This window comes from Leucopleurus acutus, assembly GCF_964270905.1.
Source record: "Leucopleurus acutus genome assembly, chromosome: 11".
Lineage (NCBI taxonomy): Eukaryota > Metazoa > Chordata > Mammalia > Artiodactyla > Delphinidae > Leucopleurus > Leucopleurus acutus.
In genome coordinates, this window is record NC_139152.1 from 15,318,256 (window position 1) to 15,346,078 (window position 27,823).

The window sequence follows — 27,823 nt, forward strand, 5'->3', positions numbered from 1 at the left end:
TTGTTTAAGAGAATTAATGCCATATATCAAGGTTTTATACTAAGATAAATTTTTAAATATTTTATATTTATTTTGTGAATATTTAGTATTTTATACTCTATTTCTAATAAATAATGGAGCAATTGATTTAACTGTGTGATTTTAAGTTATGCTTATGTTTACAGATAATACATTGACTTATTTAGGAGTACTTTAGGCTTTTCGAATTTGTAAGTTTAATTTATTAGATATACATTAAGTAGTAAGATTTTGTTAATTAAATCTCTTCAATTGCACTATGGTTGAAGTAGTTAAGAAAGAAATCACATATACTAAGTTTAAAAAAAGAATTTAAAATGTCTGAAGGTACTGAATTAGCCAAGCTTGTCAATGGAATCAAGTATTATTCAGAATTCAGTGACTGTTAAAACCAGCTCAATTTATAGACGAGGATTCTTAAGCTGAATTAAGAAGCTCTAAAAAGAATTAAATCTTTGAATCTGTAACTTAATACATTTAACAATAATTTTGAAATCTAAAGTCAACTTCTGTATAAATAGCTGACATCATAGTAGAAAAAATGCCAAAAGTTGAGATAATACATTTTTGACATTTGTGTCTTGAAAGTAAAATATTCGAATGTTGGTAAAATATTTACTATTACATAGGCCAGTATTTCTCAAACTGTTCTGGCCATTAACTCATGGTAAGAAATATAATTTATATTATGACACAATACACACGTGTGCACACATACACACACACACATAATATATATTATATAATTAAACAAAAAGTTCCATGAAAATCAAGGGGGGAAAAGTATGGGGGGGGTGGGTGGGATGAACTGGGAGATCTGGATTGACATATATACACTAATATGCATAAAATAAATAATAAGAACCTGCTTATACAAAATTTTTAAAATTTTTTTAAAAGTTCCATGAAACCACATGTACCTTACTACCTGAGATTAACTTTGACAAATCTACCTTTAATGATATACTACATGGATTTCACTGCCGACTAATGGATCATAACCCACAATTGGAAATATTACTGATCTAAACTAAGGTCAAGCATTATAGGATTTTGAAACAAGTAAATTATCTTATGTTTACATAACTAATTGAACAAAGATATGCACGTACTATGAATGCGTATTTGTGTATCGCTCGGATAACAGTTTTAAACAGAAGCTTGCTGGTGAATGTATAGCCATGGTATACAACAGGTTCATTTTGTGATCCGTCCCAGCAGTCAATTTCCAGACAACGGCATCCTTTCACAAGGGCACTAGTAAAATTTAAACAAAATAAATGGTCATTCCTAGATTATGGTTTATACCTTTAACAGAATACTACATGAATTTCATTCCCTACTAATAGATCAAAACCCTCTATAGTTTTGTGGGAAAAAAATTTTTCATGGAGGACAACCTAAATAATACTGATTCTTGCTACATCTCTAGATAGGTTTAATTACATCCTTAGATCAAGCCAACCTTTACCAAGCTGCTTATTTTAACTACACGGTTTGGTCCCCGGCAAAAATGTTTTGAGTGGATTGCACTGTGTCACGCCAACCCTTTTACTCAGAAGCATGTAAAAGAAAGTTGTCTCTCCCCCAGCGGTGGTGTGGAGGGCACTTTTCACTGTCTCACGGAGACACGGAGTGAAAATGAATGAATAATGACGTGGGAACGAATAATGAAAATTTGTCTCTCACTCAGGAAAGAAATTCTCCACTTAAATAAGTTTAAGTGGCTTTTTGTGGATTAAAATATTTAATGCAGTTAATATTAGTTTTCCTCTTTTAAAGAGGAGGAAACTGAGACACAAGAATGTTATATCTATCATATAATTAACAAATGAGAGAAAGGGAGGAAAGATTAGCACCAGAAACTTAAACATTAATAGGTAAACATTGCATTACATCACCTCTCATAAGTAGAGAAATTTTGAAAGACTTGCATTTTGAGTGTATCTTCCACAGGTGTGTAAGGAAATAAAGGAAGAAATACAATTAAACTTAACTTTAAATTTTCACATGGGTGGAACACTTTCTTGGAATTCAAAAGTAATTTTCTGTATTTCTAAGTCAACCTGTTTAAAATGTGTAGTTTCTCTCTTTAAAAAATTAATATAGTGAGGTATGAATAGAAATTTCTGTAATAAAAGTAGAGCTATGAATGGGGCAATCTTTACAGGATTCTAAATAGATATATTTGAGTTTGTGGATTTATGTATTTACTTAGATTTTAAACTGGAGAAGCAATATTAATTTCTAAGTTTGATGTTATCATGGGATTATAAGATATCTTTTCTATGATTTTTCCTAAGTAATATCACCCAATCACATAGCTTTGAATATCACCTATATACCAATGGCTTCCAATCCTATTTTTCCAGTCTGGATACTTCTTCTAAATCCCAGACACATACACTCAACTGACTATCTGACCTAGCCCTCTGATAACTAATTGATATCTCAAACTGAACACGGCCATCACAGAACTTTTGCTTTTGCCTCACAACCTACAATGGCCTCCTCTCTCAGGCTTTACCACCTCTGTCCATAATGTCATCATATCCTAGGTTATCAGGTCCAAAATCCTGATACTCTCTTTCCCTCATACCTCTCTTCAAATCACCGGGTGAATCACCTTGTTGGCTCTGCCTCCTTGAAATATTTCAAATTCAGCCCTCTATCTCAGCTGCTGCCTCATGAATTCACCATCTAAATGATCGTCATCACCTGGACTGCTACAATGTCTTCCCAAAGCATCTTCTACCTCCACTCTTGCACCATCAGTCTTTCCGCCACAGTAAAAAGTAAATCAAATTATGATATTATCCCAAGGAAATTCCCTCCAATGGCTTCCCAATGCAACTAGAATAAATCCATTCTCCTTTCCATGGTCTCTAAGACCCTCATAAATGCATCCTGTCTACCTCCTCAAGCTCACCTCCCTTCATTCTCCATTTATTTGTTTCCACCCACACTTGCTGTCTTTCTGTCATGTGAACATGCCAAGCACTGATTATTTCTTCTACTTGGCATGCCCTTCCACTAGACCTGAAACTTCCTCTTTATCGTCACTCAGACCACAACTATATCCTCTTGAGAAGCCTTTCCTGACCCTTCAATTAAAGTAACACCCTTCACCCCACAATTACCTTAGTTCATCTTCTCCATATGAATCAGGCCCTGGAAATATCGATTTGTTTATCTGCTTATTAGCTGCCTATTCTCATGAACAAATGAGTGTAGCAACTTTGAAAATCTTGCTCACCACTGTATCTTCAGCTGACTGACTAAACTGAAGCTGAAACTAAACTGGTATTAACAGTATGATACATTGTAGGACGCAAAATTAATGAATGGTGCAGCGTAGACTGCCTTTAATCTATGTAAATTGTTGACATATAAGTATATATATTATCTATAAATGCCACATTATATAATGTATGTGTTGGTTTTCCTTATAGCACTGAGATATCTGAGAATTAATTTTAACCATATTATTTTAGAAACCCCAGATGTTCTGATTAGCTAAATAAGATTTTTAAAGTCTTCTTCACATATTTTCCTATACGAAGTATCCAAATTGCTCAGGAAACTTCCAAGGGCCAATAAGCGGGGAGAGGAGGTTGGCAGACAGGATTAGAAGGGAAGTGTATGGTAATAATATATTGAATAAATTATACAACCACCCAAAGATTGGATATCCAAGATATGTACAAATCAAAATTCCTCTTCCCTATGTGTTTTTATAACATGCATAGCCTTCTTTTACTGTGAATTATTACCTACTGAGGTAGACACCACCAGGAACTTTCAAACATCTTTAAAATATAATGGATTTAAAAATCGAAATACCTTACATATCCCCAAAGGTCACTTGGTCCCACTAATTGGTCAGATATCAAGTACGTATTATGTGAACTTGAAATAAAATAATCACTCAGTGGATGAGTCATATCTTGATAAACACTTTCATACTTATTATTAAATAGTAGACATTCAGACGAATCCATGTATCTTCTAAAACCTTCAAATGACATCTGGTGTGCTTGTTTAACTATGAAAATAAATAAAAAGAATGCAGAAATATCATTAGTAGTATATAAATTACATCTCACTTTAAAACTTAGCAGCAGAGTTTGTTTCTAGAATATTCATTTAGAATTAATATTAATACTATTTTTAATGTTTCTTTGGAAGCAAATTTTTCTAAGGTTCTTATATTTAGTTCTTTTATATCAACATTCAAGTAGATTATATATTATTTAATCATCTCTGATTTTTAATATTTGAAAAGTACATATGTCATAGATCCATTCATTTCCACAAGCTAAACATCTATGTAACCAGCACCAAGGTGAAAGAACAGAGCAGCACCCCAGAAGACTGCCTCCTGCTAACTTTCTAGTCTTCCTCCACCCACACCCCACCCCCAAGTGTATTCAACGGTCTGGCTTCTACCAGCATAGATTCCATTTTCCCTGGTTTTTGTGTTTTATATAAATGGACTCACACAATATGTATTTTTTTGTGACCGGTTTATTTTGCCTGACATTGTTTATAAGATTTATTCTTGTAGATGCACACAGTTAGACATTTTTTATTCCCATTTGTATACAGCTTTCTATTGTGTGAGTACACCACAATTTGTTTATCAATTCTATTCTTGATGGGCATTTAGATTATTTCCAGTTTGGGGTTATTATAAAAAGTTCTGCTATAAACAACCAGGACATGTCTTTTGGTGCAAATATGTACATGTTTCTGTTGGGTGCATGCCTACAAATGCAATTGCTGAGTCATTTGCATATTACCATCTTTAGCAAATGATCTCTGAACTTTTATACTCAGTATCATATAAACCAAAATTATCTATTTAAGCAGGACACTGGCTCTGGAATGAGACAGCTTGGGTTAAATCCATTTATTTGTTATATGAGGAGCCTGTTAATTAACTTCTCGCTATCTTTGGAATGGTGGTACAGTAAGTCCCCTACATACGAATCTTCAAGTTGCGACTTTCAAAGATGCAAACTTGCATTTGCATGTCCAATCACATAAGTTAGTTCATGTGTCTGGCGTACATTGTCACGTGCATGCATCCTCTACAAGTGGTTGTGCTTCTGTATACTTTACTGTACAGTACTGTATAAAGTAGTACAGTATCTTTACTTCAAGCCCAGGATGTCCAGAAGCAAGCGTAAAAGCAGCAGTGATGTAGCTGGTACTACTGTACTTTTCAAGGTACTGTACTGTAAGATTAAAAATGTTCTCTTTATTTTTTGTGTTTGTTTGTTTTTTATGTATTATTTGTGTGAAAAGTATTATAAACCTATTACAGTACAGTACTATATAGCCGATTGTGTTAGCTGGGTACCTAGGCTAACTTTGTTGGACTTACGAACAAATTGGATTTACAAATTCGCTCTCAGAACAGAACTCGTTCGTATGTAGGGGACTTACTGTAATCATAACACCCATCCCTGTATACTAACTTTATATATTAGCTCTATAAAGGTTAGTTACTGTTGCTTTTGCTGCTGATTACTCAGTTTGCCTCAAATTAAAAGTTGGTGTGAGTATTCACTTTAGAATAGAGAGTGTTGATCCTTGGCAAATAATTTTATTTCTGGGAATTTACACTACAGAAATAGAGCCTCAGACAAAGATGGATGTGCAAGAATGCTCACACTAGCATTATTTATAAAAGCAAAATAAATGAGGGGAGGAAACAAATTAAATCTCAAGCTATGATACAATATTAAGCAGCCGTTACAAATAATGTATCAGAAAAAAAATATACAGTGACATAAGTAAATGTTTATGACATCATAAAAATGAAAAAGCCAGCATTCAAAATGCTCTTACAATTTTGGTTTAAAAAATGAAAGCTAGAAGAAAATACATAAAATGCTTACAGTCATGCAAACTATTTCAAAGTTATGCAAATTTAGAAACATGTGAGTGTATGGGGCAAAGGCATCATATATTTTAATAGTAATGATTTGCATGAATTTATTCTTTTTCCCAGTGCAATTAGCAGTGATTGGCCTATAGCCCTTTTGAACTATTAACTAATTAAGTAACTATCTTTGGTACTGGAATAGAAAACAAACTCCTCTTATGCCTTTAAAAACTACCAGACTGAGAATTAATCTCATGGATTTTTATTTTTAAAATAAAATGAGGTTTTCCTTATTTGGTATTGACATATGTCAAGTATCAATGTGGGATGAGACTGAGAAACTTGGCAGCATTTGGGACTGTAAGATCATAATTCAAATTGACCTTAATAAGTCTCTAAAGTGATCAATAGCCATGTAAATGAAATGCAAGGTCTTGGCTGTGTGAAACTATCTGAATGGAAGCAGAGTAAGGCCCAAAAGATGAAATAGATGAACAGTGTAATATTATGGTTAAAATACAAACACAATTCCAAGATGTCACTGGCACCATCCCATTTCCCTTTGTATCTTTTAATTTACCACCTGCAGGTAACAGTGGCAATTTTTTTTTTTTTGAATATTGACTGGAATAATGCTACTAAAAGTGCTTGTCTATGAACTGGTTGTTTCCAGGTGGCAATGACATAAAGAGCTTGAACCAGAGCCTAAATCAATTCACTTCTTTCTTAGAGAAAGTCTTTGCTATTGAAAGGAAAGAAGTCAGCTGGACTCATCAGATGTGCTTAGAGATGTACTTTTTTTACGTTCTGATGCAAGCTCTTTATCTTGTTGCAAACCTGCAAAGTTTTAATCGTGATCAGACCAAACTCTTACTAGCACTATCTTCAGTCTTACCACCATGGTACTTAAAAGCCTCCAAGGTCTTTACGTGGCACTGAATCATGAGCCAAAATCTTAATTGTGGCCAACAAGACCAACATGACTTAATCCCTGTCCAAACGCTTTTAGCCCTCATTCTCCAGGTTCCAACAACACTGTCCTCCTCTTGTTCCTCGATTCTCCAACTCAGGGCCAACACTTCTCTTCCCCCATTTTGTCACATGTCTAGTTCTTTCTCACCACTTACGTCTCAGCTCAAATATCGCATCCCCATCGAGGACTCTCCTAAACAACCAAGCTATGGGGACATATGTATAACTGATTCACTTTGTTATAAAGCAGAAACTGACACACCATTGTAAAGCAATTATGCTCTAATAAAGATGTTTAAAAAATAAAAAACAACCAACTTGAGCTAGACCTCGTGCTTGTCTACTCTCTATTTTTTTCACAGTACATAGCACTCCCTGAAATTATCCATTTGTATGTTTAATTATTTATTGTCAATCTCTCTCCAACCCCTATCAGGAATATGAAACCTAGTTTGCCTTGTTCTCCACTGTATCCCCAGCCCTAGAACCATACTCAGTGCCCACAGATAAACATTTGAATAAATTATGAATGTACGAGCCCATGAAGGAATAAGTCTTGTTTTGTTAGGACCCATATTATCATATGTTAAGCATTGATGGCCATAAACCAGTTTTCAAAGGCAGAACTTGGGCTTTCATATATCCCTTGTTAATAAATATTTTGAGCTATTCTATTAATTTCTGTAGGGTTAAACAGTATGCTTTAATAGTGTTTTTTGTGCATATTTTATTACATTATTATTTATTATTTTATTTAAAAATAAACATAAATGGAAAAAATTGAAATATTTTAGTCAATGAAAGATGAGACAGAGATCAAAAACTATGACAAAAAAAAAAAAAAAACTATACAACAGCTCACTAGCCAAAATGGTCATTGAACTTAAACCAGATGACTGCATTCAAAAAACAGAAGAAAAAAAAAAGAGAAAAAAAAAAAAAAGAAAAAAAAAATAGAAGAAAAGAAAAAATGTTTTAATGTTTATGAAATGTTGTAGACAATTATGTGTATAAACAACAGGGAAATTAGTGATTTTATAATGTTTTATTCTTTCCTAGAATTGTTTTCATTTAGCTAATTTAATATTCATATATTTTTCAATAAAATAGTGTATAAAAATGGAAAAGTGCCTATACCTGGGTTTTTATCTTATTAATGAATATCAAGACCCTTTCTTCCATTACAGTACTTGTAATAGAATCCTCATTTTGCTTTTCCTGAATAAGCTAATCTCTGAACACTTGAGAGATATACAGAAGCAGCTAAAAGAAAGGAACAAGACAATGAAAGAATGCCGCTGTTAACACAACAAAGCTTTCTAAAAGATACACCTGCTGTCTGTAAAATATGAAATTAAAACAGCCAATATATATTACCCATAAGAAGTCTGACCTAATCAAAAATTTGAATTTAATAAGTGCAAATCTTAAAAAATAGTTTGCATATAAATATTTGATAAAACTTTGAAATACAAGCATACCTTCTTCAATAGGCTCATATTTTTGAATGATCTCAGAAGCAATACTTTTATTAATGTCAAGTGTATACTGCTCTTGTGTCAAAAATTGGGCCAGATTCTTTTCAAAAAGAAATTTCCGGTTTTCAGAATACGTGTTGAAAATCTCAATAATTTCTTCTCTGTGTGCAATAATTCGATAAATTGTTCTAAATTCTTCTATGGTGATTCTTCCTTGCTTCAGCCTGTCATTATCCTACTAAAAAACAATGACTGGTGGGCTCACATTGTGAACATAAAAAATACACAAAATGAAGATGTTAGAGTATTTGTGTAACATATATACCAACTTATACTGGAAAGAAGTTACACTGGATTCTTATTTCAGATAAAATACATAAAACTGCATGAAATGGTGCCAAAGTTGGAGAAAGGTTAATGGATCATCACCACTTAAAACCCAGCGGCCAGAGCTGCCCAGTTTAAGTGAAGAAGTGTATCCTGCCCCTGGGGAGAGTTAGTTCTTTACCCGGAAAGACTTGCCCGAATTCAGGCGAAGCTGCTAGAGATTCTTCCAGACTTAGGACATCCCAGAACCATTTGGAATTACCTCAGACCTTCTCCTCACTGTGGTGATAACATATGCCATCCCATAGAGCTCACTATAGTCTGTTGTTTTGTCCCTGCCTAGTTGGTTTCCTCTATCAAAAGCTTTGTTTTGGGCACTTGGAAACTGAAATCTAGGACATGGGTCCATCATGAAGGGAAAACAGACCTGTGGTTTCAGATCTGCTCGGTCTGAATGGGAAAGGAAAGGTGATCCAGCAGGGGTGCAGGATTGCAGAGGGAAATGTTGACTCTGAGAGGTCATGGAACTTTCAGGGACATGTGTCCTACAGAGTCAGAAATATGAATCTAAATATCTGGAGGGGGATACAGGCTTGAGATGAACATGCTGGAGTTATTCCTGGGTGGATGTTTGTAAATAAATGGTCAGAAATAAGAAGACCCTCTCTGTAAAAAACAAAACAAAAACAACCCAATAGCCATAGTTGGAATGGAAAGAAGTATGGGAGAAGATGAGGATTCTAGGTTATCTTTCAATTACACATTTCATTTTTCTATTCTACTCTATCTCAGTAGCTTCTTGAAACCATCCAAACAGTATGTAACCCCATGTCATCAATAGGCATCCTGCACCATAAATGTCAGCATAAATCAGTCATTCAAGATCACTGTAAATACAGAAGCTGCAATAGGTGGTAATACTTTGAGGAAGTGGAATCTGCATAATCACTGAAGGAACTGGGAGAGGGACAAACAAGGTCAGTTTCGATGAGAAAGAGTAGCTTCACCTGGTTGTTCTGGAAAATTCACATTTGAACTTTATGAGACAAGAGACAGGAAAGTGGGCTGGGTCCAGTTATTTAAAGTAACAGAATCACTGTGAGGTTCTGAGTAGGAAAATGACTAGCATAGGAGAGGTTTAGTTGTGATTAGTTGTGCATTACCGATGGGAAGAGAAGGAGAACTGCAGGTAAGGGAAGAGAGAAGATGCCATCCAGGTGGGAGGTGATGAGTAGAAACTAAAGAACAGGTGTCAGTAAAATTATGAAGAGAGAAGTCAGAAGGATTCAACACATTAACATTTTAGATGCATGAGGGAGAGAAGTCAAGAAAGTCTGGAGTTGGGGAGAGTTAGAATAACTAGTAGAATTAGAGTATCACTTACAAATAAAAAACTGAGGTATAGGAAGTGCACCTTAGAAGGACATTTAATTTCCAAAGAGGCTATTTATATTTTAATTTTCTCAATACACTGAAAAGTACTTAAGCTTAAGTACAAAAAGTTCCTGTTAAAGGGCCACTGTATTGTGGTGAAAAGCTGACGATCTGTAGACAGTCTGAGCTGACATTATATTCCTAGCTCCAAAGCATGTGGGATTTTGAACTTCTAAATTAAACTATGAGCTTCATACTCTTCATCTGCAAAATGGGGATAGATAGCACTACTTATGTCACAGGTTGCTATGAGGATGGAGATATCAGTGTATTGTTAGGTCTTATCTATGTCTGTTTCCCTCACACCCTCCAGTCTAGTGTCTCATCTTTTGACAAATTTAACTATAAAACAACCCTAAGGTACAACAGAGGATAAACATGCTGGAAATGATCTCTTCACTTTTTTAGGAAAAGTTCACTGGTGGCTACCGGAGAGTTTGATCTGAGGAATCCAAGAAACAGTCTGAGCTGGGAATCAAGTAGGAAGAGCACCAGCTTAGTTCAAGGAGGAGCATTAATTTACACGTACAGAGCAGCTTGAAGAAGCAGGGGCTGGAATGGAGACCCATTGGGAATGAGACGGTGATAAGCTTGGGAAGAAGGTTGGAATCGGTGGTCGTCAAATAAGAAGTTGGGTCTCCAGAGCTCATTAAACAATAATAGCACCTTAAAATTACAAAATCTTAAAAATAATTCATATTATCAATAATCTCAGTAGACTATGAAGTTCAACTTACTGTTTTGAAATTCTGGATTTTGAGGTCCACATAAGTCAATGTTAAAGAATTAGTTTTGTTTTTTAATTTAGCTCCATTTTGCTCATAATTTGTCATAAGATCTTAAGGAAGTCAATAAAAATCAAAGTGTGCCTGTAATTCCCGAAACATTTTGTCATGTAAAATTGTATGAATTATAAAAACTTTTGTCTTACTGAATAGCAGCATACGATAAGATATACTTTATCCACTAAGCAATGAAAATTCTGCTTCTTTCAAGCAGGATATAAACTTGACCATCTGAAATGTCCTCTGGTAACTCGTTCTGTTTTGTTTTTCCCTAAAGATTGAAGTTGTTATCTGATACTAGAAAGAATTAGAGATATAAAGTTGAAAAAAATTCCACAAATACAAATAATTGCTACAATTGATCAAACCCAAAGGAAATGAAGGGTCAAAAATGAATCAAATTACCAAAAAAGAAAAACCACACACAAGAGGTGAGAATCGTATCGCTGAAAATGGGAAGTTCTAATTTTGATAGAAAGAGAAAAGGAAAAGGAAAGCAACAAAGGGTAAATAATAAGGAGAAGAAAGATGACAGAGCGTCAGCAGAAGGGAAGAAAGAAGAAAAGTGATAAGCAAGGAAGGTTCAAATCTGAGTACTGAGGCACGTAACAGCAGCCACAACTTGTAGGGTACCAATGTATTAATATCTCCCCTGTAGGAGGGAACTGAAGGTCAAAAATCTTATGTAAATTGTCCCCAGTCTCACAGGCATGGTAGACCAGGACCTGAACTAACTCCAAAACAATAAAGACAAGCAATGGGAGGAAAGAGAAAACAATACACCATTGCACGTATTGAGAGTATATGTGCAGAAATAAATTGTGTCAAATACAAGTCTGATCTCTTTAACTCTCTTAAATTTCTGTGTTTCTCCTTTGTCTTCAGGACAAAATCCAAACTGTTGTGTAGAATCCAAGACCCTTGAAGACATCACTGATGGTTTCTTCCCTCACCTTCTCCCTTGCACTTCACACTGCCTGTGCTCTGAATGAGTTGCAGTATAAACATCAAGCTGTCTCTTGCTATTGTAAAGGCTGTTTCTTCTGTCTGGAATGCCCTTCTTTTATTGTACTTCTTAACTTACGAATTTCTACTAATCCTTGAAAAAGCGTCCTTCTCTAGAAGTCATCCCTTATGTCCCTCTGTGTCTCTTCCTCAGCCCATGTTAGAGAGTCCTACTCAGGATTCTTATACGATTCTGTACCTTCTTCTCTCCTAGGGTTTATTACACTGGAATTAAAGCCTTTTTTTCTACTTCTCTTCTAGAAATGCCAAATTGTCTCAGACAGGAAGTCTGTCATCTGTTTCTTGTATCCTAAGTACTTATAAGAGTGTCTGACTGAGGTCTTCAGAACTTGGTCCAGCACCTAAACAATTTTATGATCCTGGTGAAATATGTTCATTTAATTGGATAAAGGAGCTAAAAATCTCCCTAAAGCTAGGGAGTGTAGGAAAACTATTTTTAAAAACATATTACAGAAAATATGCAAAATCTCAGGCCCCACTGCAGGGAATACTATAGCTTTTTAAAATGTTACATATTAATCATTTACAGTTTACAACATAAAATAAGAGTAATGAAGCCATCTTTCTCCTGTTTCCAAAAAGAAAAACCACGAAGCTCATTAAGTGGTTATTCTTTGCAAGCATTACAAAAAGAACTTTCCCAAACAACTCTTTCATTATTTATGTGTAATTTTAAAATATATCTTTTACCTTAAGACTATGAATCCCATGAAGGTAGATATTTTATACTTATTTTTATTCCCAGTACCTGGTACTGGACCTACCCTAAAGTAGGAGGCTAGTGATTATATGTTTAAATGAATGACTGAATACAGGAGGATAAAAGAACATATTAAAATAATTCTATTGTTAGTCATTCTGATAGTACACTTCAGAAAACAGAATTAAGCCTTTTCATTTTGTTACCATTCTCCATTGCTCAGTTAGTTAGTAAAAAGATGAAATGTTGCTTTAAAAATGACACCATGAGAAAGCTGATCTATCAAAACAAGAAATTTTAAAATAAAATGTAACATTTAAAATTATCTCTGAAATTACACTAAAAACCAAAGTATTCAGAATATATTCTAGGAAATCATATGACTTGCAACTTTCTTCCCAAACTCTGACATACTTGTTTAAACTACCTGGCAAACTTGGTTTTTTCTCTTTTTTCATTCTGTTTCCTTCTGCTTCTATTGCACAGATACAGCAGCCAGAGGCACCCAAGTCCCAGTCTTTCCTGAAGAAGGCCTATTTCCATACCTTGGAGACTGTTGCCAAGGCCAGGAGCTTGTGCACACAAGCTGTTTCCCAGAGGACACACCCCTTGATAGCCTGGCTCTGGCCGCCAGTGGGGCTTGTGTTCACGGGTTCAGCAGAACCCTGCCAAACAAAGAGAAAGTCCTTGGCTGGCAGTCCCTCTGGGGCTCTGCTCAGAGGGGATGGACTGATGCCCCCATCTTCCAGTCTTTTCCTGAAGGATGTCTATTTGCACACCTTACAAGCTGCTGCCTGAGGGTCCAGCTTCCAATCAGCCTGCATCTAGATGCTGCCTGATCCTCTGTTATGAGACACTGCCAGGTCCTGGTACACCCTCAATGACTGGGAGCCATTAAGAATGAAGTAGGCTGCTTGCACTATCACAGAGGTTGAGAGACAAACCAGAACCAAGGCACAGAAACCGACAGAGAGTAAAGGAAAATGAAGAAACAGAGGAATATGTTCCCAACAAAAGAACAAGATAAAACCCCAGAAACAGACCTTATTAAAACAGAAATAAGTGAATTACTTGATAAAGAGTTGAAGTAATGGTCATAAACAATATGGAAGTTCCTCAGAAAACTAAAAATAGAACTACCATATCATTCAACAAGTTCACTTCTTGGCACTCATTCAAAGAAAATGAAATCACTATCTTGAAAAGCTATCTGCACTGCCCCGTGTTCATTGCAGCATTATTTACAATAGTCAAGGCATGGAAACAACCTACATGGATAAAGAGAATATGAGATATATATGTGTGTGTGTGTATATATATCATATAAATATATATAATATTTTTCACCCATAAAAAAGGAGGGCTCCCCTGGTGGCGCAGTGGTTGAGAGTCCGCCTGCCGATGCAGGGGATATGGGTTCGTACCCCGGTCCGGGAAGATCCCACATACCACGGAGCGGCTGGGCCCGTGAGCCATGGCCGCTGAGCCTGCGCGTCCGGAGCCTGTACTCCACAACGGGAGAGGCCACAACAGTGAGAGGCCCGCGTACCGCAAAAAAAAAAAAAAAAAAAAAAAAAGGAAATTCTGTAATTTGTGATGTCATGCATGGACCTTGAGGGCATTAGGCTAAGTGAAATAAGTCAGATGGGCAAAGACAAATACTGTATGATCTTATGTACATATGGAATTAAAAAAAAAATGAACTCATAGCTAGAGAACAGATTAGTGGTTCTCTAGCTATGGTGAAGTGGATGAGAACAGCTAGGGCGTAGAAGAGGGGCAGGATGGATGAAGGTGGTCAAAAAGTACAAACTTCCAGGCATAAGATAAATCATTCTGGGATGTACTGTACAGTGTAGTAACTATAGATAATACTGCTATATCATATATTTGAAAGTTGCTAAGAAAGTACTCTTAAAGTCTCCCATCACAAGAAAAAAAAATCTGTACCTATGTGAAGAGATAAATTTCTACTAAACTTATCATGGTAATCACTTCATAATATTACATATATCAAATCATCATGCTGTTACACCTAAAGCTAATACAATACTATATGTCAATTATGTCTCAATAAAATTGGGGGTGGGGGCAGAGAAAGACTCATTAAGATTGCTCAGGAAGAGTTTGTTAAGTAAAAAGAAAGAAAATTAAGAACTCAACTTTAAGAGGAGAACAGAAGAGGAATGCTAGCAGGACAGATGGAGGAACGATATGAAATTTTAAAGAAAAACTTGGAGAGAGTTATGTCTTAGGAGTTAGAATAGAGAGAAGTTTAAGAAAAGAGCGATAAATAAAATGCATGGAGAAGCTAACCACTGAATTTAGCATTTTTGAAATAAAGAGGTTTTCAAAATAGGTGTGAAGGCAAAATTTATTGCAATGAAACACTGAAGAAGTTGCAGGAAGAAATGTAAAAGATTCTTTCAGTTTATCTGCTAAAAGAGAGACTGTAACATTTAGAAGAGGATATGGTGCAATTTATTTAATTAAGATTAAAAATAAACTTAGACTCTGGAGAACCAACTAAGGTAGGAAATCATAAACTGGAGGTGGAACAAAACACAAATGTAAGTGCCTGAATTGACCCAAGTTGCAGATTTGTAGGGCAGAGGCAGCAGAGAAATATCCTAGCTCATCTCTCTGCCTTCTAACTCCCAATCCATTCTATACTGCTGGCAGATTTATCCTAAAATATGCAATATTTCCCTGCTCAAAAAATGTCAATGGCTACCCACTGCCTACAAAACCAAGTCCAAATTCCACGGCCTACCAGTCAGGATTTTTATCATCTGGCCATAACTTGCGCTTGCAGCTATTTCTCACCACTCCCCTTGGAGCATCCTACACTCAAGTCATGGCTGCTTACCTGTGATTCTTCAACCATTTCTAGCAATGTGATCTACACATTGCTTTTCACTCCTCAAGGTCCAGCAAGAATGCCACCTCCACCATGGAATCTTTTATAAAAGCCCAAGTTAGAGTCTCTGTCTTCTCAGATTCCCTGTTAGCATTACCTAGGAAATTTATTATAATCTACTTCTAAAACAATAATTTCTGTATTTCTTTTCTCCTTAAAAGAGACATAGTTTATTTTTTACAATCCGCTGTTTCTAACAGAGTGCCATGCACATACTACAGATTTAATAATGGTTGCTAACTGCTTAGAGAATTTGAAAACTTAAGGTTAGTCCTATAATAATAAAAATTCTTGAAATTGAAGACGATACTATTTCATACTCAGCAAAAATCAAGAGTGTAATCTAAGACTAGCAATATGTATTGAAATGGCACATAATATTTCCTAAAAATAGCTGACATGCTACAAATTAAAGATAATAATAAAGCAATCAAAAAAAATTTTAGTAAAGGGATAAAAAAGAAACTTAGAGAACTGCTGCTCAAGCCATGACTCAATAATTAATTTTGTAAAAAGAAGTTTACAATATTTTGACAGTGTCATAAATTTACATGATCTTTATTCAAATTTTATAATAAAATTTCACCTTAGAAAATAAATTCATGTCAGAATTTATGTCAGCTTCTTAGGAAATCAATGAATGTACTGTAATTTTCTATATTTTTTTGAATGATCATCAAGTAGCTTCAACTAATATTTATCGAGTGCCTACTTTATGCCTAGCTTGGTACTAGGTACATTCACAAACGATATCTTATTTAATATTCAGAACCATCCTGCAAAATAACTATATTAGTATCCCCGTTCTGCAGGTTAAGACATTTGCTCAGAGATTTCTGGCTTGCCAAGTACAACTAGAATCTAATAGACTGAACAATCTCCACATCCATTGAGCTTGCTAATGACAACAGCTGAGCATTTTTTGTGTGTGTGGCCACCAAAAACAAAGATTCATCATGATTCATTTTATTTGCTCTGGCTAAAATGTGTACCCTGAAGTGTGGAAAGATTAGCAACAAAAGTTAAAGCAAAAGAGTCAGATGTTTAAACTTGGTCTTCACCTTTCCAGAAAATTCAGTTAGCCAATACATTTTCCCTGAGCATATTACTTAATCAACATTTTAATGCATACACAGCAACTTAGCCTAAGGCAAAAAAGTATTTTCTATTAGAGGGCCTAGGGGAATTATTTTAATAGAAGAGAATGGTTTATCATAATCATCAGCCTTGTTTATATGTAATTTATGCTTCTAAAGTATTTGAGTTCACTTTAAAGGGTTTTTTGAAGTATTCTAAGCAAACTCTGCCCCTCTAATTTCTATAATTAACATTGTTTTCATAGCTACTTTAAAAAGGTTTTACTAAACAAAATAGACCTTCAATCCTGCTATGTCCAAATAATCATAAATTTCAGTTAATGAGCTACTTATTTACTTGTTATAACTGTTTAGCATTCTACATGACGCTTTTCAATATGGCATGCTTTTACTCAAGTGGATTTCAAACAGCTATCTCTATCTTGCAGATAATTCAAAGCAACTTGATAATCACTAAATAAGATTTTCAATATTTCACATTTGATACAGATTTAGCATATTACTACCTCTATATTGTGCTGAATGTGAATTTCATTAAACCTGAAAGCAGATAGCTCTTTCTCCCTTCGGGCAATACCACCGAGGGAAAATTCTATGTATAAAGGTCTTTCACAGAAACTTGTGTTCTTCACTTGTGGTATTAGACATGAATTGATTAAAATTCTGATAGCTTATTGCAGCAAAAGCTACTTGGATTCATAGAAACAGCTCTGAATTCTTTGTCTTTTACTGCAGTCTCCTGAGAAGTACAGCTTTTCTTTTTCGAAGCTCCTCTTTGTGGTTCGTAAACATGAGGGCTAAATCTTATTGAGAAAAATGCTTGTAGGGTCTGCTGTGTGTTTCTGCTTATTTTCTAAGCAGAGGCACCAACCACCTTTCTTCAGGACTAGCTCTTCAAGGATGTTTTACGTAATGAAGAGGTTTTCCTCTCCAGAGGAAAACTGCAGGTTTGTTTACTGTCCAGGATAATAATGATAATGACAGCCTCCAGAGCAAAGATCAGACAGGCCTACAGCCCATAAAAAAAGCTCTGGCTTTCTAAACTTGAGGTTCCTCTCAGGTAATGCCACCCACCGCGCGCACATGTCACCTGAGCCTCCTCACATCACACTCTGGGAACGGGGCTAGGAGACATGGCACCAAAATGTCGATACGCTGGCAGGTGCTATTTTTGTGAGAGCCAAGCTGTCTTTTTTCTCTGAACTGGAAACCTGCGTCTGCCAACATCCCTAAAACTGTATCAGGCTAACTGAGTAGCTCGCAGGTAAGGTAACACAAGCTTCCCGGTTTGTGTTAGTTGGTAACAATTTCAACAAGATTGTGTTATCTGGCTACTCACTTTCAAGAACCAAAATCATATTCAGGATGCCTATCTTCCTAACTATCTGAGCTGGCCAGTCTAGTGTTCTCGCCTGACTCGCCAAGAAATCTGACATCTTCCTAGTGCAAAACTCAGCTATCTCTTGGTTTTTTCTTTTGTTTTTCATGAGCTTTCCCTTTGTCCTCTAGGGACAGACTTGATCCAGGTTCCCTTCCTACTAATTCTTCTTTAAACAAAGAGAATTTACGGCTTGTCTGCTTTGAGGTGAGAAAAATGCAATTTTTCTGAAGATTGCCCATTCCTTCTATAAATCACTAACATCCAATCCACTTACCATTTCATCATTTATATGATTTGATCTAATCAGATGACCAGTCCTAATCTGATGTGAACATTCCGGCATTCTCAGCAGATTGTTCTAAACTAATAACCTGGCATGATTTCAAATTTTATCAACAACTCATTTTACGTCTTACCTAAACTCTTTGTCTTGATTATAAATATATTTGGCATAATTAATTGCTTTAATTCTTAAGAGACTAATCTTTCATATGTATTTTCTTCAGAAAGCATCCAAGTAGTTATCGACATTTTCCAATATTGGATTAAGTCCTTCCTAGGGTGGGGTGTTCAGAGGGCGGATATTATCTCACCTTAAAAATATACTTCACGTGAATAGTATTGCACCGAATATCTAATTTTTCAAGTAATTTCAGAGTTTTTTCTAGGGTAATTTTTCCATATTTAAAGTCATCCCGAACCATGGACAAAAACCATGTACGAAAGGACACCAAAAAGAAGAAGTTAAGGAAATTCTCACAGAAAGTCATTAAGTACTTAAAATGACTAAAGAATATTTTACCTCTCTTCAGATCAACGTTTTTATTTTCAGAGGAGAGTCTATCACAGGCTTAAATGAGAAAACAATTTTATGATAAATAATATTTTTAAAAAACTAAGTAGGCACTACTCTGTGCTAAAGGTATGAAAGGGTATAACACAATAAAAATTACAGGAAAACAATAAAAATTAACATTTGAGAAATCAAGCTATTACTTGGGAAATACAGTCTATCTTCTGAAGACGTGAACTTGGGAGACAGCTAAACATCAACACTTGATCTCTCTCAGCATTAGTTTCCTCATCTGAAAAGTGGTCAAATTAATACTTCCAGAAAGTGGGGGCATTAAATGAGTTCAAACCATGTCTGATATGATTATTACCACTACATTAGCCAAATGTCAGGCTACACGCATGCCCCAAAAAAGCAACATTTTAAGGACCATAGAAAAGAGTAAAAAAAAATGTCATGGTGTCTATTTAGTATGAAAGAGAAGACAAAAATAATCAAGCTTGCTTATTATCTACAGAGAAACTATAAAAATTAGGACACTTCAAATTGAAAAACTAAGGTTAAGAAGAATTAACATGACTGTCTATAAAATCGTGAAAGGTACTGGTAAACATTGTTCAACAACACACTCAATTTCAGATTGTTAGAACTAATTGGAAACCCTTCAAACTAATGGCAATGACTTAATACGGCAAAGCTCATGTTATTATAAGAAAAAGATACAGGAAGCTAGGGAAACTCAGAAAAGCTCAGGGCAGAAAGGGAAGGAAGCAGTTTTTGCTTAAATGAGAGAAACTTAAGTTCAGGACTCTTCAAAAAGAATGAGAAAAGAATCAAGGAAAGGGGATAAATCAAAAGAGGAAAGAGGAACAGAAAGCACTCTGAGTGGATATTTGTTCTCCATATTTTCATGACCTGTAGTTCCGTTTCTCCTCGCTTAGAAGTTTCTCCCCATTATGAGTTGCCACAAGTTCCAAATATAATTAACTCTGCCCCTTTGCAGGAGAGGGATTTCTTGAAACTCATCCACTGATGCCACTGCCCCTTTTCTAGAAAGAAAGCAGAAAACACAGTGGTTTGTTGCCTTTGTTCTTTGGAGTTAGCTCAACGCTTAAATCCCACAGAAATCATATGTAACATGTGGTCTCTTCACTTCACTGCCCTTAAAACTTTCTGGTTTCTTGCTTACGTTATGACCATTTCCAAACCCACAATGTTTATAAATGAGGCATCTCTTGCTGTCTGGCATTTTCCCATGAACTGCCATCGTACCTCATTTTATTTTTACTGTTTTGTTTAAACCCCTCAAACCTTTCAGCATAGCGTGCTTCCACTGGGTTGGGGACAGTTATTCTGAGGGCCTGATTATACATCAATGCCATCGTGGTCCCCAAAAGGTGCAAAGGGTTGCCAGACACTCTCTAGAAACTCTGGGCTGCTTCTCTAGATCCCTGACAACATATAATGCACACAGAGACACACCACTTTTGAAGAAGGCTGTTCTGGAGGCTAAGTTCTTAAAATCTTCAAAATTCTTATAGCTGGTTGGCTGCGCACCATGCTGTCAGGTGACTATCATGTTTTTCTTCTGGTCTGAACACCTAATGTGATATCACTGAAAGCTCCATACCTCATAGAGAAAGCTTCTTTATGACTTCATCAGGAGACTCAGAGCTTGCCAGACAACCTGTTTCTTCATGGTCAGACATGGTAATCTTAAGCTGAATGTGTAACACCTTGATGGGAAGGTTGTCCCATGGAATGTTTTCTCATCTTTGAACACTCTTTATTTCAGAAGCTCTGCTTCTGCTACAACCAAACATGTCACTTAGCGATCTGAGTAAGAAAGAGAAAGAAAAAGTAATTCTCAGACTGTTAATGCAGGCTCCTCCAGGGGAATTTGTAAATGTCTTTGATGATCTCTGTCTGCTTATCCGTGATGAAAAACTCATGCACCATCTAGGTGAGTGTGCAGGCCACCAACACTGCCAAAAATATTATGTCCCACTCTCCATCAATGGGAATACGGTCCTCCTGTCTCACCACAACGTAGTGGGTAACTACCGATTTTTTGACCACCAGAGCAAACTTTCTTTCAAATTCGACCTGCTTCAAAACCAGTTAAAAGACATCCAAAGTCACGGCATCATTCTGAATGAGACGGAGTACCTGAGGACTGTTGTTCTGTGCGCCTTAAAGCTGTATGTGAATGACCACTATCCAACGGGGAACTGCAATGTGCTGAGAAAAACGGTGAAAAATAAAGAGTTCTTGATCGCTTGCATTGAAGATCACAGCTACGAAACAGGAGATTACTGGAATGGCCTTTGGAAATCGAAATGGATTTTCCAAGTCAATCCATTTCTAACCCAGGTAACAGGGAGAATTTTTGTGCAAGCTCACTTCTTCAGATGTGTCAATCTTCATGTCGAAATCTCCAAGGACCTGAAAGAAAGCTTGGAAGTAGTTAACCCAGCTCAACTGGCTCTAAATTTCGCAAGGCTTGTGGAAGAGCAAGAGAATAAATTTCAAGCTGCAGTCTTAGAAGAATTACAGGAGTTATCAAACGAAGCCCTAAGAAGAATTCTACGAAGAGATCTTCCAGTGACCCGCACTCATATGGACTGGCAGAGGATACTCTCTGACTTGAATCTGGTGATGTATCCTAAATTAGGATACGTCGTTTATTCAAGAAGTGTGTTAGGCAACTGGATTAAATAAAGGATTTTTGCTCATGGTAACTGTCTTGACCTGATTACTTTGTTTCAGGGGGGCGGGGAGGGTGGCAGAGGTTATTTGCCTAAAGTTGAGAAGCCACTAGACATGCCTGTCACTTTGCAGATGCAAGTTTTGGGGGGTTTTTTTGTTTGTTTCTTTTCAGGGGGGGATGATTGGTCACATCACACAGCTTGTGGGAACTTGGTTCACCGACCAGGGATTGAACCTGAGCCTTTGGCAGTGAAAGCGCAGAGTCCTAACCACTGGACCTCCAGGGAATTCCAGATGCAAGTTTAAATTAGGGACAAGTCTACCAAATCATTTTATTCAAGGAATATTTACCAGTAAGTCAAGAAAATGATGATGGATGTATTTAATGGTAGGGACCACCATAAAGCCAGAAACACTTTTAGAACCTAAAATGGTTTTATAGAATGTGGCACCCCAGAAGTATTAATAGAGGTGGCCAGGCTTAAGGCTGTGTATGTGTGTGTGCTTGTGTGTGTGTACAGGAATGACTTTTGACTTTCTTTGTAACTGGAGAAGGTATGTAAATGCTCAGTTCAGTCCTACACCAACCCTGAGCGGGTAGATTTCAATAAGTAACATTAAGGTTGGATGTTCCATGAAACCAACAGATATTAAAAATCTAGCTCATATGAAGGACTATTGGATCCATAGCCATCCCCCCCAAACACACAATAATCTGGAATTACTCCAGTCCCCAGGCTTTTCTGATACCTAACATGGTCTTCGAAGAATCAACTGGAAAAGCTTGACTCCCAAGCTTATATAGTCCAGCTCTTGTGAAGTCATCACTACAAGCATATATAAGTGCTTATTTCATGCTGGACCTTGTGCTAGATGATTTACATACAATTTCTCATCATTAGGCTGCTACTAGTAGTAACCCCATTTTACATGAGAAGAATCTAAGACCTGAGTTGGTTAATTCACACAGGCACATAGTAGGTGGTGGGTGTGACTACCTCTAACACTCTTAACCTCTAGGGTATTGCAGCTCTCTGTGGAGGCCTGCTTCCTTGAGACTTGTGAACTCTACCCTGCAATGACTTAAATGCCCTAGGCAAGCATTTCACCCAAAGGATACCCCCAAAGGAACTGGAACAGGTGGGCTGCTGTTTTCTAGCCAAGATGTCCCCTATCACTAGTCCCAGCAATGTTACTGACCACTTGTGTCTACTCTCAAAGAAATCCAAATCTAAACCTCTCTAATAAGATTGCAGTCGAGCAGCAGATGGGCCCCAGCCGCCAAGTCCAACTTATCAGGGAAGCAAAGTGCTTTATAGTTTGGATCCATGCAATTGAAAAAAGGTCTAATTTTACTTAATAAACATTGGAGCAAGTGTTTATTAAGGATCCTAGGCAAAAATGTCTAAATCTCAAACTTCTTTTCCTCAACTTGTAGATCTTAGAGAATCTCAGGAGGATTACCTAAGGTGTATCATTAAAACTATAACTTTCCAGTACCCATCCTCAGATTCTGATTTAATAGGTCAGAAAAATCTACATTTTAAACAATTATTGGTGATGATTCCAATGAAAGGGACTCTAGGACCACATTTTAAGTATATTGTTCTAATCTTAAACTAACACACCTTTATTTCTATTAATTGAAATCATTTCCTATTGTCCATTAAAGGCCATTTCTACTACTTCACTGGGTTCACCATGCACAGACCAAGGACAGGCCTTCATCTGCCATGTTAAAAAATTAAGAAAAATCTTTCTAAAGAAAAACAGCAAGGAAAATTGCTCTCATTGCCCTAAAATATACCCATCTGACAAATTATTTTGCAAAAATTTGAATTCATATTATGGTTATATATGTGTTGATTTTCCAGATCATTCCACAGTAAGGCTTAATGTTTTATGGAACAATCACAGAAGCATTTAACACCCACTTTAACACAGGGTTTTAAAAATAATATTTATTGGTATTTCTGGATATAAAAGTTACATGTGCAAATCATAGAAAATGCTTAAAGTATAAAGCATGTTGGCCAATTTCCTTCCACCCAATTTTATGGAATTGTTTTAAATACTAAGGATATACAGTATATAAAAATTTGTATCCTGTTCTTTTTGTATAACCTCCTATATCATAAATATTGTCCCATGTCATTAAAACCCCTTGAGCACATAATTTTAATTATTTACATGATATTCATACACAATAACAAGACAACCATTTCTCTATTCATGCATAATTTAAAATTTTAGCATTTTATTTTTGTTATTAATTAGGCTATAGTATCTCTGTGCATAAAGCTTTGCCCACATTATACATTATTTCCCTTAAGATAAATTCCCTATAATCACATGTTGAAAACAGATGAACATATTGATGCTCTTAATACATATTGCCAAATTGCTTTCCAGAAAGATTTAACAATTTATAATCCAGTTGGTAGCATAAAAGTATTTAGCTCACCACAGTAATCTTGACAATATTGAATATCAAATTTTTTCTTTGATAGGCAACAAACCTTAAAACAAAACGAGTAAAAAAGGTATTTCACTAACTTATGCTACCCTATACCTAAAAGCATTCCCACAACAATATTATTTGGTAGTTACTTTCTTTATATGGAGGCTGGCATAGCCAGGAAAATCTACAGTTACTACCTTTTCTCGGAACCTTTATCTCTCTCACACACACACACACACACACACACACTCTTACATTTAAACCTGCACTATGTGCCCAGGCATATACACACATACACACAAAATCCTTGAGATTCTGAAGACTCAGTGTGATATTTTTTTAATATTCCAGTATTCTCTCCCCCAATCCTATTTCCAGCTGGAATGTTAGCTCCATCAGAATCCAGACCTCGTCTATCCCAAGTATCTAGTCCATTACTGTCTGTCATATGGTAGGTACTCAGTGAATTAATGAGCAAATGAACAAGTAAATCATGATACTAGGTACATAAAGCATGGCAGGCTTAACTAGCCTTAAGACTTTGTAGACCATAACTACTTGCTGCCTCTTTAGGAACGATGTATTCCTCTGCCGATTCCCAAGGCTGAGGTTGGGACTCTTCATTACAAGGCAGTTGATTGCATTCTGAAGCTGCTATTGGCTGCCTCCTGCTCTGATGAAAACCTTTGCTCTTTTCCCACTCCAAATGGAGAGAGATGTTTCCTCCAACAAGTTGAAGAAAATCAAGTTCTCCAAAAGTCATGTACAGTATTTTGGGTCAATTTTACATGATCCTCTGTCAAAGATTTTTTGCCCTTCCCTTTGGGGTGCTAGTCCAGAGCGTTAGTCAAATGACCATCTCATGTTCTGCTCAGAGATCCGTGGAGGGGTGTACACCCTGCAACGTCCCCCTATGTCAGGGTGAGTCCCGGCTGTTCTGGGACGTGCCTTAGCCTCAGGCGTGCCTTGAAGCTAAAACAGGCTTCAATCTTCCTTCTTTGTTGGGACCTTCACCACAGTGTACAAGACCCAACTACACCCTTTGTTATCTGAAAACTGGGTTAGCCTCTTGGTGGGTATCAAGCCAATAGACACAACCAAGCCAAAGATCTGGATAAGGAAGGATTTATTATTACTTTCAGCAGTTAAGGAGAACACCAGGGATCCTTCCCAAAGCAGTGTCTCCCTGGACAGCAAAATTGGGAAGTTTTAAGCTAATGGTACATGCATATTCATGAAGGGGCTTGAGCAGAGGAGAATTCAGCATAGAATTGGGGCAGAGGTGCACTGAGTCCAAGCTTTAGTTGACTGAAGTAATGCCAGGAGGATCAGAAAAGGTCAACCTCATCATCCCTTAGATTCCAGTTGATCTGATGGTTGAGGGGGGATTTAAATTCTGCAAACAGCTCAAGACTGTGCTTTAGGCTAGTCTTTACCATTGAAAGAGAACTGGGTGTCTAATAAGTTATCTTTGCGATTGTTACTTCTCTTGTCTGATAACAATCGCTTGTTTCTGCATTCTTTTGTTCCCTTAAGATCATGAATTGCTGAGACAAGGGCAAGCATGTGGCCAGGCTTAGATCATGAAATGCCTTAGGCAAAATATGACTTCTCTTATGTCAAGAAAGCTACACCTGGTTTTCTTTCCCCGGGGACCCCCTACCCTGTCTGCTTACAAAACCTATCTATCTCAACTCCACATCAGTCACTGATCTCTCATTCCTGATGAGCAATCAATTTATTCTTTTCTATTGACTCCCGTGGCCTTCTTCATGATATGCTTTCAAATTTTTCTGCTCTACTCAAGCTCTACTTCATCATTCTTTCACTTAGTAAATGACTTTGTTCTTTACTAAGAAGACACATGCTTTCAAAAAGAGCTCCTACAGCTTCTTTTCTCTGCACTTAAAAACATATTTATTGTCTTCTCCCTCCAAATAGTCACCAAAGCAGTGTATGTTCTTTCCGAGACTAATTCTTCTTCCTGTGCACCTGACTAAATCCTTGATCTTCTGTCATCCAGGCTCTTGATTCATCAGCTATTTTTTATGCTTGACCCCTCACTTTCGTTATCCCCTCTTGGTTCCTCTCCTCTATAAGCAAACATACTCAGTTCCAATTATCCTAAAAAAATCTTCCCTACGAATTTCTCAGGTCCTTTCACCATGAAAGTTTTCAAAAGATTATCCTATTCTTAATTTTTTTCTGCTTCCTTACCACTTAATATTTTCTTAAAGGAATGGATTTAATTAAGAGCCTTCTATGTTTTAGGCATTCTACCAAGCAATTTCACCTGCCTCATTGAATCCTTATAAGAATCATACAACTGGGAATTATTTTTTACAGCTTAGGAAACTAAGAGTATTCCTAAGTAATTTTGCCAAATTGATACAGCTAGCAAGTGACAGAACTAGGATTCCAATTCAGGTCTGTCACACTTCAGAACTCCTGCCCTTTATACCACATCATGCTGCCTTTACTCTGCACCTTGTGCCTTCCAGTCCAACAGTATATTGAAAACCCATTCTCGAAAGTTTTCAATATCATCATTGTTCATTTCAATGACCTTCCGTCAGTTAGGATCATGAGAACTTGACTATTTCTTTATCCTGAAAAACTTTTCTTTCCTCAGTTGTAACTGCATCTTAGTATCCTCCTTCTCTGATTCTTTTCATTTTTCCTCCTCCACTGTACCCCACGCTCAAACATAGGCATCCTCCAAACCTAAGTTCTCTGTCCTCTTCTTTTTACATGATCACCCTCATTCACCAAGGTTTTCAGCAACCACCCTATTCTTCACAATATTCATCACAATATTCCGGTACAACAGTACTGGATACTCACTAGCCATACCTATGACTAAGTAGCTCTTCAAAACAGTATTTTTTTTATAGCATGTGCATCTTTTTCTCTTCCCTCTTAGCTACCAAACTTGCTAATTATTTTTCTATTTTTACGTTATTATTGAACTTGTCACTAAGCACTATATTCTAAGATACAACCTTGACCACACTCTGCCAGAGCAGCTTTGCATAAACACATCTCCTGGTTTGACCTGACCTCCAAGGATGTCCTGTCTTGACACTGCTCCCCCTTGATCCACACTCCCTCCCACCATCCCTCCAACCCTGACCACCCATGTTCTATAAATGAAGAAAAGACATCTACTAAATAATCATACAGATGACTCCAATCAACTTGACTTTGTGCTTCATTTCTACATTCCAATATTACCTACAAGTTTTACCTTACAGTGTCAAAATCAACATTTTCAGAACTAACTTTTTATTCTTTCCTACCTCTCTCTCCTTCAAGAAAATTACTTTCTTTTTTTTTTTTTTTCCTGCTCTTACAAGCACTATCTTACCATTAATTCAAGGTCAAAACTTCGGGCATCTTTAACTTCTTTCCTATTTCCTAAAATCCAATTAGTCATTGCATCTTTTTATTTCTGTTCCTGCATTTTTCTTATTTATTCCCTTTGTCACCTTATCATTAATTCTTGTCACTTCTCATGTATCAAGTTTTCTAACTGACCTGCCTTTATTTTCTTTCTTAAATCTCCAATCTATTCTCTGAAGTTCTACCAAATTAATTTTCATAAACCTTAACTGATTATTCATTGATGTTACACACAATCTTGATCAAATACTTTTAAACAATACCTATTGACTAGGAGATCCATTTCAAATTCCCTGGCTTAGCATTCCAAGGTCCCCCATGACCTGAGTGCCCCTATACCTTCCATGGATCTAACATGGCTAAACAGGACTTTAGGCCTGGACTTAACCACCTTTTCCAAAAAGCCAAGAGAAGCTTCACCAAAAGT

General features: G+C 36.5%; 2 protein-coding genes across 2 annotated transcripts in view; one reads left to right on the forward strand and one right to left on the reverse strand.

The window, feature by feature from the left end:
- Positions 1 to 18,741, reverse strand: part of PLCZ1 (phospholipase C zeta 1) — a gene marked incomplete at its 3' end in the record, with an annotated part of 41,612 nt that extends 22,871 nt beyond the window's left edge. The window contains exons 1-4 of the mRNA XM_082849947.1: positions 18,625 to 18,741; positions 8,365 to 8,596; positions 3,862 to 4,063; positions 1,131 to 1,275 (exon numbers count right to left, since the gene is read on the reverse strand). Of these exons, the coding sequence (XP_082706073.1) occupies positions 1,131 to 1,275; positions 3,862 to 4,063; positions 8,365 to 8,596; positions 18,625 to 18,735 (690 nt within the window). The 5' untranslated portion in view covers positions 18,736 to 18,741. The remainder of the gene's footprint in view (positions 1 to 1,130; positions 1,276 to 3,861; positions 4,064 to 8,364; positions 8,597 to 18,624) is intronic.
- Positions 18,742 to 20,645: 1,904 nt separating this feature from the next.
- CAPZA3 (capping actin protein of muscle Z-line subunit alpha 3) lies at positions 20,646 to 21,545 on the forward strand (the record flags this gene model as incomplete). Its single annotated transcript, XM_082849521.1, has 1 exon — positions 20,646 to 21,545. One exon carries the CDS (start codon positions 20,646 to 20,648, stop codon positions 21,543 to 21,545), a length of 900 nt encoding a protein of 299 aa, XP_082705647.1.
- Between the last annotated feature and the right edge of the window lie 6,278 nt (positions 21,546 to 27,823).